Source organism: Martes martes (genome assembly GCF_963455335.1).
Source record: "Martes martes genome assembly, contig: scaffold_202, whole genome shotgun sequence".
Lineage (NCBI taxonomy): Eukaryota > Metazoa > Chordata > Mammalia > Carnivora > Mustelidae > Martes > Martes martes.
Genome location: NW_027666693.1, coordinates 37,482 through 56,420, shown reverse-complemented (window position 1 = coordinate 56,420; position 18,939 = coordinate 37,482). Strand labels below are relative to the sequence as shown.

Sequence of the window (18,939 nt, the reverse complement as noted above, 5' to 3'; positions counted from 1 at the left end):
GGATGTGTTCTCACTGACATCACTTCCTAGAAAGAGCTGTGATGTGCTGAACTGAATACACAATGAGATTAATTTGACACAAAAATTAACATTAAATCAAGAATGATATGCAAAAGGACAGACTTTCACATGTGTGCGAAGGGAAAGTGGGTCCAGAACAATAGGAAAAATATCTCTGAAACGGCCCCTTGTTTTCTCTGCAGTAATAACTAGCTATGTACAGAATCAGGAGAAAAATCCATTCAATAAGAAAACACCTACTGAACATACAGTCGCTCTAATGTCCAGGAGATATGGAAAACGGTACTTATTGCCACAGAGCTTAGCTGAGGAAATCTGGGGTCTTTGAGACACTGAATAGTCTCATTTCAGAATGAAAACGTTCAACTGTTACAACAAAAACTATGCTCATTCATTCCTGGCTTCAAAACCTTAGCAACAATCAGGAGCCCTTACCTCACCCCACACCTACGCCATTCAATACAAAGAAGAGAGGATTTTCTTTGCTAGAGTTTAGCTTCTCTTCCTCCAAAGTAGATACTCTATTAAGCTTTCATCCACATGCCTGGGGTCCCTCAAATTTTTCCCTGACCAAATGTTGCTTTTCTGTTAAATAATAATGCCAGTGACAACAAAATCTATTGACCTCTTAATCTGTGTCAAGTACTCTACCTGCTTTTCTCCTGAATCTTCACAACAATCCCACAAGGCAGCAGCTAATATTTAAGCTGCATTTTCCAGAGAAGCAAAGCAATGGTTCAAGAAATTCAGTGCGTGCAGGAGGAAGTGGCAGAACTGAAGCCCAAACCCAGGGCTATCTAGCTCCAGAGACCATTTGTTTAACTACAACTCTCTCTAGTGTCTGTAGAAAGAAAAAAGTCTCTAAGAATAAAGTCTCTAAGAATCATTTAAGTGTTTGATTTCACAAATCAGGGAATAAAGACCCCCAAACCACAACACAACCTCTTTTTGCTCCAACATAACACAGCACTTAACACATCTGCCCCCCAAACCTCCTTTGGCTTCCATGACTAACCTCCCTGGTTCTCCACTCAACCATCATGCCAACACTTTCTGGCCCATGCACATCTTAAATGGCAGCATTCTGAGACTCCACCCTTGGGCTCCTCTCTCATTCATCTACTCCAAGGTTTTACAGACTTTTATAAAGCAATGCCCAGACAGACAAGCACATCCCCTTAATCCCAGCTCTGCCCTCCCTACCTAGGACTCCCATTCCTTCAACTATCCCCTGTGTGCTTGGGATTTACATCCAAGCCAAGCTCTGTCTAAGTGAAAGACTCAAAAATTCTAATTTCCTGCCTGATGTCCCACAGACCCTCTGTACTCACCACTATCCAAACTTTTAACTCAATCCTTGTACAAAATATGTCTCCTACATCCTTAGTACTGTGTCTCTTCACTCGAATCAGAAACATCCGGACACCTGTGGATCAGATACATTCCCTCACAGTCCATAGAAGTTCATCCCTAAACCAGTCAATACGACCTAACATGTCGCTGGTCTGGGTAGACGTCTCCATTCTGATGGCCACTCTCCAGGGCAACTTTCTCCTCTCCTCCCACACAAATGCCTAAAAACAGCCCTGTCCTAGTTGGCTTCCCTGATCTGGACTCTCCTCATCTTTGTCTGAAGCTCCTCCTGCCCGTCAGATCTATCATTTCTTTACAAGAGACCTGACCAATTCACCCTTGTGCCACGCTCCTTCCTAACTCCCTCAGAATAAAAAGCCCATCCAGGGGAATGGCACCAAGGATCCTTCAAGAGCTGACCACACTGGTCCCTCTTGTCTAGTTTCCACCTCTGATTCCATCCATCCTGCGGTCACTCTGGGGAAGGATGCTACTCCCAGAACACGCTGTCATCCCCTCAAGTCTTACGTTTATTCTTCTGTTTGGAATTAAGACCTCAAACCAATTGCCTTTTGAATTCCCTCTTGTCTTTTATTCAAACCCTATCAACAGCATCAACATCCTCTTCCTAACCTAGCTTAAGGAGCATTGTTTTGTTGACAGAGTTTTCCAGGCTCTGCATTTCACTGGTCACTATAAGCCAGATCTGTCTGGCCAGAGAGGCCTGACCCAGGTCCCCAAGGGACTTTCCCCAAGGTCCAACAGCTAGTTAAATGAGTATTAACTTTCCAAATATTTTCTAAGTTACCAAAAATAAATATGTATAATGTTACCTCTCTGTATATGTTAGTATTATGAGCAATGTCCATTAAAATAATTAAAAGCCTATAATAAAACATCCAGACAATGCCTTCTCTTGCAGTAATCCCTTGTGTGTTCAACTCACAATTCACCCACTAATTCCTCAAGCAAAGCAGAACATTCAAATCATCCTAAACATCTTATGGCTTTGCACCACTTGTGCACTTTCCCCAGTAATTCCATTAACTTCAGTCTCCACCCAATGCCACCAAATATTAATGTGAGAGAGGTATTATAATCACATAACGTATTAGGGAGAGTGATCTATTTTATTATGTATGTATATAAGTGGGAAGTAATAGAAAAAGGTCCTGAACTTCTGTGCCGTTTGAGAACTCTGACTTTGAAATTGAATTTGAGATGAAATATGCCAAAAAAAAAAAATAATCAAAACTAATGAACATTTAAGGAAGTTGTAAGTAGTTTAATGCGTTCACTCCTTCTGCTCTGTGTATTTTAGTCGATACTTCTGACCATGTTTTATTTTTACAAAAGTTTTCAGCAATTCTATCATGTGATAAAAATAGAACATAAGAGAAAACTTCTAAAGAGGCCAGCACATGGATCCCTTCAGTGGAGAGTGGAAGTGTTAGTGGCCCACTTTCTATTCTGTGGATGACCTGAACAGACACATCCTTCCACGACCATAGCAAGGCAAGGAAGTGCAAGGCTCAAGGCGCAGGGCTTGGTACCAACCTCCGCTGCTCTTCCCCGTGTTCTCCTGAAGGGACAGTGAGGCATTCATCCATGTGTCCGTGCAGCAACCTGAGGACGTCACCACCAATTAGATACCCTGTAAGGATTGAATCAGTCACATTTGAATGGTCATGGTCAGATGCCGAAAGCCGGACAGATCATCTGGTCCCATCTTCTATTTTCACAGACAGAGAAAAGCTTAATGAGGCTTCAGTGCCTGGCCCAAGTCACAGAGAAGAATGGTGTCACCTGCCACCTCTGAGCTCACGGTTCCCGAGTCCCACAGGTAGTAATGTCCCCACTAGAAAACACGACCTCAGCCCCATAAAATCCTCCCTTTCACATATAAGCATGGGCAGGATCAGATTGAACCTGCATAAGTGAGAATAATCAGAACATAAATGCAGACGTTTCCCAAGAAATCCTGATGCATAAACACTACTGTGATCTGGCTCTAAGTCACCCAACCGTGGACGATGAGAAACCTCAATGTTAGCCTAACTCAGCAACACCCTGAGGCCAAAACACTGGAGCGAATCACATCTAGAAAGCTCACACATAAAGCCCACACAAATAAAAGCTGTAGCAGTAGCAGAAGAACAGAGAAAAAAAAAAAAAATCAAACTTCACTTTTAAATAGCGATTTAACTGAGATTCTTAAATGTCACGTATCTGCTTTCCGGAAGGGTCTAACATGCTCTAATTAACAATCTGCTCATTATCACAATTCCAGAGATAACTGTCAACTGTGCATCTGGGATGAGCCCTTTCATGGAAATGGAGTTTTTACCTTGGGCGGCTTCGCTTCCTGAGCTGATGGGGGCCACGCTCCAGAGAGTCTGCTGGAAAGCAGCGTCCACATGTAAGCTTCCGTTGCCGTAAGACAAATGCTGCGGGCGAGGCAAAAGGAGACATCTCTTCAGGTGCTCGGAAGGCTCACTACACGAGTGCTCCTATCAGCGGGCACCCAACACTGCAGACTGGGAAATGTCCACAGACAGCATCTATTTCAGTCCTGTCACTGAGTCGTTGAGAGACTAGCAGAAGGAAAATGAGAGTTCCTATCTGACTGTAGGTATTTTTCAACCTCAACCTAAGCCACTCATCGGGAAACGCGAACAAGACTACGAAAACAAACGTGTTAAAACAGACTAATTTAAGGTTTGTTGGTGGACAAAAATGTTCAGATAGTGGGCACTTATCATTAAAACTGAAATTAAGTGTCCTACATATCACACTGTGACAGTTTTTTGATGGTGAGGTTAGTTTTATAAGGTCCTCAGGGAACTTTTATCTGCAATTTGATATAATAGCCATTAGGTGGCAATGTTTCCTAATACGCATCCAAACCGGGGCACTGAATCCAAAATTCAGATATTACAAATTTCAGATTTTCCTTCTTAAAAGTAGAAATGTGCTAAAATAATAACATATTTCTTATCCCTGAGCGCCATCATATATGAGTTATCAAATGATTAGTAAAGAAAAACAAAATTACAAGTACAGCCAAATATGTGTTGCTCATTTTACTAATCACTACTTCACTGCCTCTAGAATTTCAAATAGACACAAAACAACCACTTTTTCCTTAGAGTCGTCTCAGCAAACACCACCAATATTCCTGTAATGTTTCTGCAACACCTCTCCAAAGCTGATGACAGCCCAAGCTTTTAAAGTCTTTAACTGTACTAAAATTTCCACTGAAATCTGACCCTCTGGGTTAGATGAAGAGCGATTACAGTCACACTTACATGCTCCACAGGTTGTTCAAGACCCTAACATTCTTTTGCCTAAGCATACCATTCTCAAGTCACTAGCAAAAATAGGTATTTCATCATCTTTCTCTTAGGAACAAAACCAAAGGAAGTTTTGACCTTTGACATATATACATCCATCTTATCAATAATCTTTCTAATCAGTAAAATTAAAAGTTTACCAGTTGATGCATCAGATTTAGCAACCACTTGCTCTGACCCCCTTCTCCTCTCAAGGAGATGAGCCTGTTTACAACCCCTTAGCCTCAGCCTGTCCCACTGCCACAAAATCCCAGCTGAGAATTTGGTTATTCAATTCTTCCTCAATATTAATATTATTTAACTGTTTACAAATAAGTCGTATGTGCTCTGCTTCCGCAACCAAGAAAAATACAAGTTCCTTCAAAGCAATCATCACACGATGTAACTGCTCTGTGCATTTTTCTTCCCCATCTCATAAGCTATTAGAAACAGGTTCACGACTGTATACCCACATTAAGCAGTGTTGTTCACTAAGCAAGTATGTAGAGAAGCCAACCAAACCTTTAGAATCTAAGTAGTACAAACCAAAAAAATTTCTGAAGTTGTTCTATAAGTATTCCTATTTCAATGATCTGAGTTAAAATAACAGCACACACACACACACACACACACACACATCCATATGGATTTTCCCAAACCATAACAAGACAATTCAAAATAACAATGCTTATATTTTTACTTTTGAATTCAAGTGAAAGCTCATACCACATGATAATAAATAGGTTACCATCATTTGTTAATTCACCATGTTTCACTAATATGTTGTGTATGAAGCCTGTGTTAAATAGTAAGGGAACACCTTCTCTGGACCCTGAGGCTGCTTGTCATAGGGAAGGGAAGGTAAAATACATAGGCAAAATGCTACAAGTCAGCATTTTTTAAAAATATTAGGTGAAATGTCATCAAAGTGCTACAGGAATGGAGAAAAGAGAACACTTTAGCCAACCTAACGTGAACATGGTTTGTCACACAGAACCTTGAGGACAGGCAACATCTGCACCAGAGATAAAGTATTTCTGTTGGGATGAAGGCTTTGAGGGGTCAGTAGGACTGTGTGGTCTGGTATTTAGAGATGTCGTCCCCAAGTAAGTTTGTACATACACTGGATTTGGGAATGTGTATTAATAATGTTAAGGGGCTAAGTAGAAATATTTAAAATGTGCCAAAATTTTTATGAGACAATTTACATTTTGTCAACCAGCTTAGAGATTTTCATTTTTAATATACCAGAAACATCATAATGGAAAGTGGCCTGGACCACTCTAGCCCTCCAAGATGCTCTGATAGAGGGAGAGATATGGGAACATCAAGTAGAGAGCTTCACCTGTGGGGCTCAGAGCATATGCTCAGAACACAGTGAGAGACGGATCTGCAGAGAAGTCAGGTACAAGGACCTGTACTTCACAAAATAAGGAGCCACTGCTGTGGGAAAATAATGGGGGTGGAAGGTGGGTTAAGATGCAATTTTCAAATCCTACCTAAGCCAAGAGATAAATACTACATATGAGAGGATCATAAAAATATGAAAATTTCAGTCAGAGAAAGTCCAAAAAAATTTCAAGTTCATATCACACTGCATAAGCTTATCTAGATAATGCTCACTCTTCTCAAGAAAATATTCTCCAGGCCTAATTGTTTTGGATGCTTCTAATTCACTTTGCTGCTTAAACAGCAAAGGGAAGTCTGAGGAAGAACAACATCGGGTCAGGCCTGTCGCATTAAATACTCAGAATGCGGTAACAATTTCAATGACTAAAAGGAAGTCCTCCTTAAAGCAAAAGAGATGTTGGCCAAGGCTGAAAGCAAAGTGAGCCTTAGGCTGAAACACGTAACTCCTCTAGAATGTACATACTATGGGAGCATCAACCCATTAGCAAAGGTCACCTTGACCTTTCTGTTAGTGACTCTCAAGAACTAATACCCACAGGAATTGGTAGAGGATCTTGTCAATAAACGCAGATTTGAAATCAGGAAGTGGGGGCAACCAAGGCTGCTGTGGCCCCAGAATGGTGTTTTGAGGAACAGGACATTCTATGATCAAAGCACAAAATCTCAGAAACAGGATATTCTAAATAACCAGAACTCCACTTTGGTAACTTTTGGTTTTCTTTGTAACCCTGTGCATCTATTTTGTGCATTTTTAAACCTTACAATCTTGGAACACTGCATCAAAAACTAATGATGTCAAAAAACAAAAACAAAAACCGATGATGTATATTATTACAGGGTGACTGACATAACACAATAAAAGATTTTAAAAAATAAAATAAAAAATAAAACCTTACGAAGACAAGCGGTCAATAGGCTTTCTCAGGTTGCTCAAGAAGTCTTCGGCACAAAAATTTCTTCAGACTATCTGAATTCAACCCTTATCAGATGCATTCGTTCAACACATCTATTTCTCTAAGCGTCAGGCACTTGGGCCCCAGTGAGCAACATTCTGGATAAATTACCATCCAGTGACAGGGAACAGAAGTAAGCAAGACATATCACCCCACAGGCTTCATTTGTTTTCTTCTGATAAAAAAATGAGGAGTACAGAACAGACACTCTTCCCACGTGTAATATTCTACGCTTCCATCACCTGAGCCCCAGAGAGAAAAAAAGGAAAAGGCTCACAGTAAATAAATACATAATGCACTGGTTGATACCATCATTAGCTTGGAAATATTTATGGTCATGGTCCTTCTTAGCTATCGATATTTTTATGCAACTTGAGGCAATTCAGCAACTTTTTCTACCATCAAAATACCTAGCATCTCTTATCAGAAATTCAGAGATGGGGTGGGGGAGAGGTAGCGAAGTTCTTAGGAAGCCCAAAAGAGTCTTCTTCAAGCATCTGTCATCACTCTTTAGATTGTGGGGTTCTGTTCTTCCTAACTTACTTTCAGACTTTCTTTGACAATGTTTTCATGGATCTTAAAAACAAACAAAAAACCCCTATTTCTATAGGTGACCTAATTAAGAAAAAATTAGTCAAAAATCAACGTTTCCAAGCAGGCAATCTAATCCATGGACTGAAGACTTCTGTGCGTACCAGGCGGATTTTACATCTTTCTAAACCAGTAAAGCTCGTTTTGTATGCTTTACCTTGTGTTGTTTAGTTTGAAATAGATTCACAGTCAGCAATACCTACTTGACCATGTTTTCTCTATTTTAAATTGTCTATTTCTCTTATATTTAAGCTGCTTTGCCCAAGTCTTCTTGAAAAGACAAGTAGTCCAATGGGAGCAAAGGAATTTCTTTTTCCTCTTGGATATCCCTAAAAAGGGGATTAAGATATCATTCCATATTAGAATACGAAATAGCCAGATAAGAAAGGACAGTATTTGGATGAACGGTTTACAACCATCTCTAGAAAAAAGGCCCTTTATTCCTGGGAAATCATGTGGAGAGGTCCAACTTGTAAAGCAGAGGAGGACGGAGCCTGGGGGCTCCCGGTGCCCAACACAGCGCCCTCTCCCGTCCATGAGGCACCTCTGCAGAGCACAGGCTGCAAATCAGTCGCTTACAGTCAGTCCATTTTAACCCAGTTACCACCCCAACAGTTATGAGCTATAGTCCAAATGCACATTTCAATGGTTTAACCTCAGCTCATCACTGTTGGTGGATGAAAAACAGATCAAAGGTCAATGGACACCAATGACTAAAAGTCATAAAATCAATGACCAGAAGTGTTTATTTAGAGTAGTTGGTTATAAGGCCTGTGTTTTTCAGCCAAAATTCTTAACTTATTTCCTTTGAAAGACATCAACGACTTCTCAGAATGTGAACCTGGCTTTCCAGGACAAGGCTTTATTTAAAATCAGCTACCCTACTCCCTTCATTGCTCCCTTTCTGATTTTCTCTTCTGGTTAAGTATCTGCCTTTTCCTTAACGTTTCTCATGTACAAACCTTCCAGGTAAACAGTGGTGGCAACTCATAAGCAATTCTTACATGTACCATTCACAGAGCTACAAGTCTTGCTTGGATCAAAGCATTTAATCCTCTTAACACCCCTATGAGCTAGATTTACCATCACCTTACTACAGATGAAGAAGCTGAGGGTTTTGCAAAGTTATGTGATTGGCCCAGGCTCATATTTACACCAACAAACAAAATATATAGACACACAACCCAATTTTAGTTATCCAGTTGTATGTGGATTATTCGAACTGTCATATTCCAAAGACCTTCTACTCTGTCACTTCTTGCCTGTATGTACTTTCTCTAGATCCTTCTAATCAACCACAGTGGCAACATGAAATTATAATTAACCATCTCTGTATCCTATACCCATAACCTAAACAGTAACACATACTTACTGCCTTTGTAGTATTCTCATACATTTCCCTAGGTGTTTGGTTCATTTTTTCCACTAATTCTTTGACGGTAATAACCACACACAATGTGCCCTTGGTCCTTCCCGTGGTTTCTACAACATGCTAGGTGCTCAGAGATGAGCACTAGAAGCACTGAGTCTATTACCCAATGAAAGAGAAATCTTAACAGTCTGGTTGGCCACCATGTAGCTCTCAAAGAGGTTACCAGAAGAGGAACTTGCATAAAAGGGCTTAAAGGGGGGGCGCCTGAGTGGCTCAGTGGGTTAAAGCCTCTGCCTTCAGCTCAGGTCATGATCTCAGGGTCCTGGGATCGAGCCCTACATCGGGCTTTCTGCTCGGCGGGGAGCCTGCTTCCCCCTCTCTCTCTCTGCCTGCCTCTCTGCCTAGTTGTGATCTCTGTCAAATAAATAAATAAAATATCTTAAAAAAAAAAAGGGGGGGGCTAAAAGGTATCTCAAACATAACTTGTGAATTTCATTAATCATGAGGTTTATTGATTTCTAAAGGCAAGAGAAGGTGAACCTCATGCATTAGGATTATTGGTCTTATTTGTATAGTGCTTTTTCAATCAAACCATATTCAAATTCATTATCTCATTGCTTCATCCCAGGAACCTCGTGTTAAGTATAATCATCATCATGTTGCAAGTGAGAAAGCCAGAATTCAGGCAATTACACGCCTCTCTCCGAAAAGTGGTAGCAGAATTGATTCGAGAAACCGCAGCCCTGGCGAGATTGCCCATTTTCTACTCCTTCAGTGGAAAGTACAAGTCGTACGGCAAAAAACATGCATGGTTAGGCCAAAATCAAAATAAGATCTGTAGATCTTTAAAAGTATTCATGGACTATTTTTAGCTGTTATTGGTTTCCATATAAAACTACAACTCAAAATGTCTATCTCCTGATCAAGACATACAGCACCTTAATGCACAGCATATGCACACAGCAAGGGCTTAATAAATGCTTATTTGACAAGCTGACACACTTATCCTAGAACTGTGGAGGGTGCCTATTTCTACCTCCATTGGTTAAGAGACAAAAGGAGAGAAACGCTCCAGGCCTCCCTTTAGCGAGGCAATGTTAGCTGTTCCATTTAATTTAATACTCCCTGTGATTTACAAGAACACTGTTCCATCATTTCCCTGTCTTATTACCTCTTTCCACAAAGCAAGTAAAACAAAACTGTTCTTCTCTCAAAATTGGAACTAAATGGGTTGGTCAGCGAAAGTGACTTCCAATACCCCAAACCCACTCGAACTCCCATATTCATGGAGCAGGGGGTACCAACTACCTACTTAATCCTAAATTCATTACACACAAATAATATTCTGATTTATGCCAGTCGGAATACACTTTCTATAAATCAGTCTGTGCTTAACTGAAACAATGTTTTACTTCTGATTTTTATTTCAATTATCATCCACTATGGTGTTTGGAATTTTTTTATAGAAATAGTCATGTAAAGTTTATACCACCCCCATTTATACCTGTTCACTTTCTTTTTTTTTTTTTTTTAAAGATTTAAGTAATCTCTACACCCAAAGTGGGGTTTGAACTCACAACCCCAAGATCAAGAGTCACATGCTCTACTGACTGAGCCAGTCAAGTGCTCCTGTTTGTCTAATTACTTTTTCAACCTTAAAATAAAAAGAATATTTTGCACTGGCATCCTTCATACTCTCATTGATTTCACCCTTCTGCAAACTTTGGTACAGGATTATTCTTTAGCAAAAATACAGTTCACTAAATAGCTTAAGTCAAATATATCAGGCCTCGCCACAGAAATAAAATACACTTCCGAAGATGAAATATGACCTTCTTTTTCCCTTCTCCCATTGCTAACCCCTGCCCTCTGAAACAATGTCGTGTGGATGAGAGAGGGGAACTCATTTTCATGGTGTCCATTTCTCCTTTCTCGACAGGCACGAGCTTCTCGTACAACAACCTGCTTTCATAGATGTCAAAATTGGTACTTACAACCTCATTAATAGAGCCTTCTTCACTGGGCACAAAATAAGGTCCACGGAATTTTGAATTCCTGATTAGACCGCATTTCCATGCCATTAGTACAATAATCTAAGAACAGGTGCTCTCAGGTTCACATACACACAAGCTAACGGTACCAGAGAAGCCTAAACCTGGGAAACCACACTTGCACGAAGGTCACATTATTCCCCTACTTAGGGAGTTATTTGTCACTCGTCAAGAAGAGGTATGGGCTTATTTCTAAGTAACTTCCCTAGAACATTTGCAGTCTACAGAGAAAGCTGGATTGGCCTGCGCTTGATCCCACCACCAAACACATGACTGCATGGGCCCACTTACCAGGTACCGCTCAGAGGACACACTGACCAAGATGAGGTCATCTCCGACTCGAACCTTTTCTCCTTCCGACCGCTGCTTGGAGGCGGGATGAATGGTCCACCAGCAAGCCTCCCCTGCAGGATAAACACAAAGAGGCACCTCTCACTATAAAATCAATCTTTCTTGCCAGCAGCTCCAAAATGAAAGAGGGAAATAAAATAAGGCTTCCAAATCAGTCTCCTGACAAATAAATAAAACCATCCTTCCCACAGCTTCCCGAAGTTTGAAATTGACTGTAAGTTCATCTTGCAGACCACGAGAATCAAAAGACTTAGGCCAAATTAACTCAGAATAAAGACATACTGAAATGCAAAGATTCTTCTCATGGAACCCCGCTGTGGCATTTTGCAAAGTGAGGTTTGGTGTCTCTCCCCTCTACTAAGAATTGCTTAAAAAGCTATTTATGCTACCATAAGGCCAAATTTACCAGTCATGCTGAACGTCCTGCATTCTTTACATAATCACATGTTCATTGCTCTCTGTACAAATATCTAGTTTTCTGGCACATGATTTTCAAAAGGACTTGGGGTGTTGTAATGCAACCGTTGTGTTATATCAATTGTAAAACTCTGTACTTGGGGGGGATACAGATTAAAAATAGATGCAGTGTTGTCACTGAAATTTTACTATTCTGTGCCTTGTTGTTATTCTTTATTTTAAAAGGTGGTAGTTTCCACTAAACTCAGGGTAAAATTATATAAAAGAATCCTACTATAGAAGGATACATTATAAAAATAACTGGGTACACATTAAATCAAATCATTTCTTCTAGAACTAGTCAAGCATAAGCCTCATGAGCCACATAACAATTCATTCTCCAGGCCCATTAGCTACAGTATAAATTTATATAAACAATTCTTCAACCTGTTTATAGTTCCTTTTAGAATTTAAACGCAAGCTCTATCCAAAAATGAGAATAGTTTTTCGGTGGTATCTGTTATCTAATACTTACTCCATCCCTTTCACCAGCTTTATTGTTTTTCCATAATACTTGCTTTTTTCTTCTTTGCTAATTCCCCAATGCCAGAATATAAGTTCCGTAACAGCAGGAACATCATGTGTTTCGTTCATTGGGGTTTCCCCAGCTCCTACTAGCATACTACAGGCACTAAATAAAAATTCAATTTGCATAAACGGGTAAATTAATCATCCAGTAACATTTCTCAAGCATTCTTACAGCCAGTCTGTAATGAACCCTGAGATGCTTTTCTTAGACAAACCACAGTCCTACCTGAATGTCACCTTACAGGACTCATTATTCATTCAATTCACATTTTTAGAGTTGCAGGGAGTTTTCATTCATTCACTCAAACAATTATAAAGCACCCGCTATTTGTCAATCATTGCTTTAGTAGCTGGGGATGCATCGATAAACAAGGAAGAAAAAATCATCTGCTTTAGGAGTTTAATTCTAATCAAAGCACATAAGAAATAATAAATAATAATAATGCAGCAATTCAGATGCAGTAAAAAGCTATGGGGAAAATAGTAGCATAAGGGGATCAGACGTAGGCAGAGGGACTACCTCATTTTGTTGTTTTGACTTATATAATCATCTCAGTGTATGAAAACAAATTCTAGATCATGCATGTTCTTTACTCCTTTTGAGAAAGAACTGAAGACTTTTTCATGTAACTGCTGCTGAAGGATATCAAAAGAGAACATTTTTTTTAACAATGAGCAAAGACACAGAGGAATAACTGAGCTTCTATAAAATGAAATAAAAACCAAAAACAGTATTTATCTGGGGGAGCCTGGGTGGCTCAGTTGGTTAAGTGGCTGACTCTTGGGTTCAGCTCAGGTCGTGATCTCATGGTCCTAGGATGAGCCCCATGAGGGGCTCTGCACTCAGTGGGGAGTCGGCTTCTCCCTTGCCCTCTGCCCCTCCGCCACTCTCCCTCCCTCTAAAATAAATAAATAAAATCTTAAAAAAAGAGAAAAAGAAAATAGTACTTATCTTTTTGGTGTCTAGAATTCTGGAATTTTCATGCATAGTGATGTACTGGTTTCTTAAGAGTTAATTAGGTTGGTAACTATTACTTTGTTTTTATCCATTTGTTGTCCAAAAACTTTAGAGTACAAGAAAGTATTTTTTAAAGACTTTATTTACTTGAGAGAGAGAGAGAAAGCAAGAGAAAGCATGAGTTGGGGTGGGGGAGGCAGAGGGAGAGGGAGAAGCAGGCTCCCAGCTGAGCAGGGAGCCCAATGTAGGACTTGATCCCAGGACCGCTGTATCACAACCTGAACCAAAGGCAGACCTGAGCGAAAGGTAGATCCTTAACTGACTGAACCACCCAGGCTCCTCTGGGAAAGTATTTTTTAAAATACAAATAGGGGGTAGATGTGGGGGCAAAGCTTGATCCCACCTCTGAAAGGAACTACTTAATAAGAGTTGGTCTATTGCCCTCTTTTTTATTTCTACTTGGTCTTTTACTTATTTTTAATTCTAAAAGTCATGCATGCTCACTGTAAAAGATTAAATAATCACATTGAACATAGCTGTATAAAATGTAACAGAATAAAAACTAGGGTCTCTGTCCTCCTATTTTGATTTTCTGAAAGGATAAATGTGTTTATGTATACATTTTGGTTTGAAATATAAAAATACATGTGTATTCAGACAGATCTGTAGCCCTCTGGACACAGAAATGAAGCACTTTCATTTTCTTTTTTGTTTCAACGCTGATATTAAGTATGTTTCATTTTTTAGACAAACTATTTTTAAGATAAAAGATAAAAGAGATTTGCAGGCTATTTCACGAACAAATCAGTGAACACTAATACAGTTAACAGCCAGTAAATTGGGTAATAAGTATGGTTTTTCTAGCCAAATCCCTAAAAAGAATAAGGTCTGAGATACAGTTTAAATATCCAGCTAATTACGTGGCAATAACAAACTAACAGGAACAACATACACTTCCTCCTTCTACTAAAAACTTTCCTTAGAAAGGCATTCATTTTTGTCTTCCTGACTCCAACCATAAGAACATTTATCTACCGTATCTCTGTGTCTTAGGACTTCTTCCAGTCCCATCCCTTCCACGTTCTCTTGGAACGCAGCCTCTTCCGGGAACAAGGTGCTCACCTGTTGTGTCCTCTTGCAAGCCAACATCAAAGGCCAGTTTATCAGTTGAAGACCGGGAGGTGGACAGGCAGCACAGATACTAGAAGATATAGAATCAGTCATTGTCACTGAGCATTTTTAGTCCCGCGGGGATCTAATTCTGAGTTTGCTACCAGTAAATCTCTGCTCTATCAGTCTTCTCCTTCACATCTGGACGCTTCTGTGCAAAACCCAGGTTCTTCATCAGGAGGTGGAACAACACTTACACAACATTCAGTAGGAGATGCGCTTTTTCCCCCCCACTCATGAACAACTGAGGAAATGTGTTCTGTCGGTAGAAGACGACACCTAACTGGGGATATGTCTGTACATCTCTCGCTGTATGAGATATTCATGATCCTAAGCAGAAATACAACCTGATCTGACAGTTGGAAATCTTCCTTCCCACCAGAAATTTGAAAACAATTCACTCTCATCTTCTAGTTTCATTTTCATTTTTAAAATCTTAACTCTCTGAAATCCATCTGGAATTTATTTTGTTGTGCAGCATATGACCTCACTACAGTGAGGTTCTCTCCGGTGTGCCTGTGTGTGGGTTTCCCCAAGAACAGTTCAGTTCTTGCAACACCATCATCTCCTTACATCTCCCCCTCCTCCTTCAGTTTCCTTAACTGTACATTGTTGGACATGAAGTTTAGGATAAGTCAGTCCAACTCCCTTAACCCCATTCCAACCTCAAAAACCTTGTTAACTGGTATAAGAATGAGGACACAAGCTGGTGAGGAAATGAAGAAAGGGGAACCCTCTTAAACTGTTGGTGGGAATGCAGGCTGGCACAGCCACTCTGGAAAACAGTATGGAGGTTCCTCAAGATGTTAAAAATAGAGCTACCCTACGACCCAGCAATTGCACTACTGGGTATTTACCCCAAAGATACAGATGTAGTGAAAAGAAGCAGCAATGTCCACAACAACCAAACTGAGGAGCCGAGATGCCCTTCAAAGGACAAATGGATGAAACAGATAAAAAAGATGTGATATATCACACACACACACACACACACACACACACACACGCATATGGTGGAATACTATTCAGCCATCAAAAAAGAACTCTTGCCATTTGCAATGATGTGGATGGAACTAGAGGGTATTACGCTAAGTGAAATAAGTCAATAAGAAAAAGACAATTATCAGATGATCTCACTGAAATGTGGAATTTAAGAAACAAGGAAGAGGATCATAGGGGAAGAGGGGAAAAAATGAAGTAAGATGAAATCAGAGAGGGAGATGAACCATAAGAGACTCTTAATCTCAAGAAACAAACAGGATTGCTGAAGGGGAGGGCAGTGGGGACAGGGTGGCTGGGTGATGGACACTGGGGAGCGTATGTGTTGTGGTGAGTGCTGTGTGTTGTATAAAACTGATGAGTCACAGAAATGTACCCCAGAAACAAATGATACATGTTAATAAAAAAATTTTAATTAAAAAAATAAGACTAGGCAATGAAGGAAGAAAAAAAAAAGAATGAGGACACAAGGATGAATATAGCATGAGCTCAAGATACACTACCATCCACAGCAAACGAGTGCGCTGTCAGCAAAAACAGGAGCCCTGCAAAGAGTACTCAGAGCCAATTCCAGGCACCGAGCAAGCCCAGATCTCCCAGAGTCATTGGACAAATAATGCAAATTCTAGAAGAGTCTTACTGGAAAACTGGTCCATCCACCTCAGTGGGTGTCTGAGTGTGAGAAGGGAGGAGATGAACCAATCAGGAGACAGATGTGCTGACATATTAAATGAAAGTCAGTGCCATTGGGATATAAATCAAATTCATCTGGAGATTCCAATTTCTGTACCTCGATGGCAAATCACTGGCTCCTAAGGTTATATTAAAGATACTTTGAGGGTCCCCAAACATGTTCTTAGCCAGTGTAGGAATGTGAGTCTGACCTTGAGAAAGGCTGCCTGAGATTTACAGACTTTAGATGTAAACATATGAAATGTCTGCTTTTATCCTATTAAAGTCTTCTATGATATCTTGCAATAATATTACAGTACTAGGTACTGTGACTATTAACACACATTTTCTCATCCAATAATGTTCACAACAACTATGAGGTAAGTACCGTAATTATTCCACTAAACGTTCATTCAGTTCCACGAGGACAAGGACATGATCTTCTTCACAACAATATACAGCATCTTGAACAGTCCCTAGCACACAGTAGGTGCTAAATAACATTTAAATGAATAAAATATTAAAATGCAATTACAGACTTAAAGAAGTTCAGCATGGTCTCCAAGGCTGAACAACATATAGGAAAGTGAGCCTAAACCTAGATCTACTGACCAAGTCCAGGCTCCTAACCCAATACGTACAGAGGGTACTTTTCTTAAAACAGCCCCTTGTGTTTATTATTTCATACTGTTTTTGTGTTTTGACTGGTATTAGAAACAGAATTCTTTCCATGAATTTTTAATGCACGATTGCTCTACGCAACTGTATTTACATATTTATCTACTATCCAGCCACTTTACTAGAGTACATGCCTTAATTTTATTTCGTATCTTGCTGTGTCAGCCAAGATTTCTGGAACAATGTCGAAGAGATATTTTTGGTTTTGTTTATTTTTTTGAGTTAGTTTTGTCAAGAATCACTTCAGTGTTGACAATTAAGATTGATGTTGATTACTGATTTGACATTTATATTTTCTTTATCACTGAGAAATTAATCAATGCTTAGTTTTATTAGAAATGGATGTTGAGTTTTAATAAATCCTTTCTCAGCGCCTGTTAAGATAATTGCTATTTTTCTTATTTGATTCTATTTATATGATGAAGCACACTAATAGAAATGATATTATTAAGGCATCATTAAAATCATATCTATACTTTTCCTATACTTCTCTTCCTATACTTTTGAATTAACTAGAACTTTAAGTCAGATGTTCACACTGGTATTTGTGATTAATACTGATAATTTTTTATGTTTTCAGTATTGATACTGAGGTTATTATGCTTAGTCACCTGTTCTGATTTAAATAATACCGGAATTATCTCCTTCCTAAAAGGAATAATCAATTATATTTTACTTCCAAAGGTTGGACCCTCATGTATTCCAAAAATTATACTGATGAAAAGTTTAAATGATGTAGAAAATGCTTATGCTAAAACAGTATGTTTTAAAAATCAGGATATAAGTTTGGTTATGCAGTAAGATCTCAATTACGTAAAAAAATTCTTAGAAAAGATTACAATTTGTTAGAAGTCTCCACACTTTCTCTCATTAAGATGACGTGAAGAACTGTGTCTTCTGTAATTTCCAACTTTCATAAAATGAGTATGTGCTGTTTTTATAACTTAATAAACCTTTTAAAGGAATAGAATGAAACTTTTATATATATTATAAAATAAATGAAATGTATCATTTTACATAACATAAAAATATACAGAAGTGCACAAACATATACCTACATAGACAGATGGAAATGTGTATGGGTATCTATACGTATAAGGATAACCCATGTGGATACAGCTTTTTTAATCTTATCTGTTTCTTTAATCATATGAGTTAATTTTCTAATAAATGAACCATTTAAAAATAATCAGAACTGAGAAATACTTCTTAACTCTTATGCCTCCCTCCTCCTAAAACCAGTCTATTAAAAGAGACTAAAAAACAGGAGTCACAAATGATACAATTGAAGGACTTTACAGGTCATCAAAGCTATCATTTAATTATCATTTAATTTAATTTAATTTAATATCATTTAATTTAATTATCATCAAAGCTCTCATTTATTTTATAAATGAGAAAATTAAACTGGGTACAAAGATATTAAAGAACACATACAATTACAGAACTCATTAATACATCCCTAGAAAAGCTATTACCAATGTCTCCTGATGATTTATGTCTCAACGGACCCCCTGAGAGAGGATACCAACATGCTTACTCACCATGCCACTGTAGGAATGGCGGAGCAATATGGCATGTCCATAGAGGAGTGTCCGATGACCACCACCTTGAGCAGTCTGTGAGAAAAAAAGAAAGGGTCGACAAGAAAAAAAAAAAAAAAGAGTAATCGTAACTAAGTCATTAAGATACTCTCTTGTTATCAAGGAAAATTTAATAGGAAAGAACTAAGTAAAACTAAGCAAAGTTCTATCAAAGAATATTTAAATTGGAATGAGGCTACCAAGAAAATCTCTGTGAGTCGGCAGTTGATCCAGTCCTCAAAGAATGAACTTGACTTTGGCATAATTTGTAATCATTTATTCATAGTTATTTATTATCTCTATTTCCCATCATAGTGTGATCTGCATCGGGTAGGGACTATGGTACTTTATTCACCATCGCCCCCCCTCCAGGTTCCTAGCAAAATGCCTGGCATACAATAAGGATAAATATCTGTTCAATGAATGACTCTTCCTAAAACACAGTTTTGATCAAATCATCT

General features: G+C 39.0%; 1 protein-coding gene across 1 annotated transcript in view; it reads right to left on the bottom strand.

Annotated features, from left to right (window-relative positions):
- The window catches only part of LOC308337840 (ryanodine receptor 2-like), a gene marked incomplete at both ends in the record, with an annotated part of 87,136 nt that overhangs the window by 37,014 nt on the left and 31,183 nt on the right, over positions 1–18,939 (bottom strand). Inside the window, 5 exons of the mRNA XM_080831379.1 lie at positions 2,932–3,028; positions 3,722–3,821; positions 11,375–11,487; positions 14,499–14,577; positions 18,440–18,514. Of these exons, the coding sequence (XP_080687505.1) occupies positions 2,932–3,028; positions 3,722–3,821; positions 11,375–11,487; positions 14,499–14,577; positions 18,440–18,514 (464 nt within the window). The remainder of the gene's footprint in view (positions 1–2,931; positions 3,029–3,721; positions 3,822–11,374; positions 11,488–14,498; positions 14,578–18,439; positions 18,515–18,939) is intronic.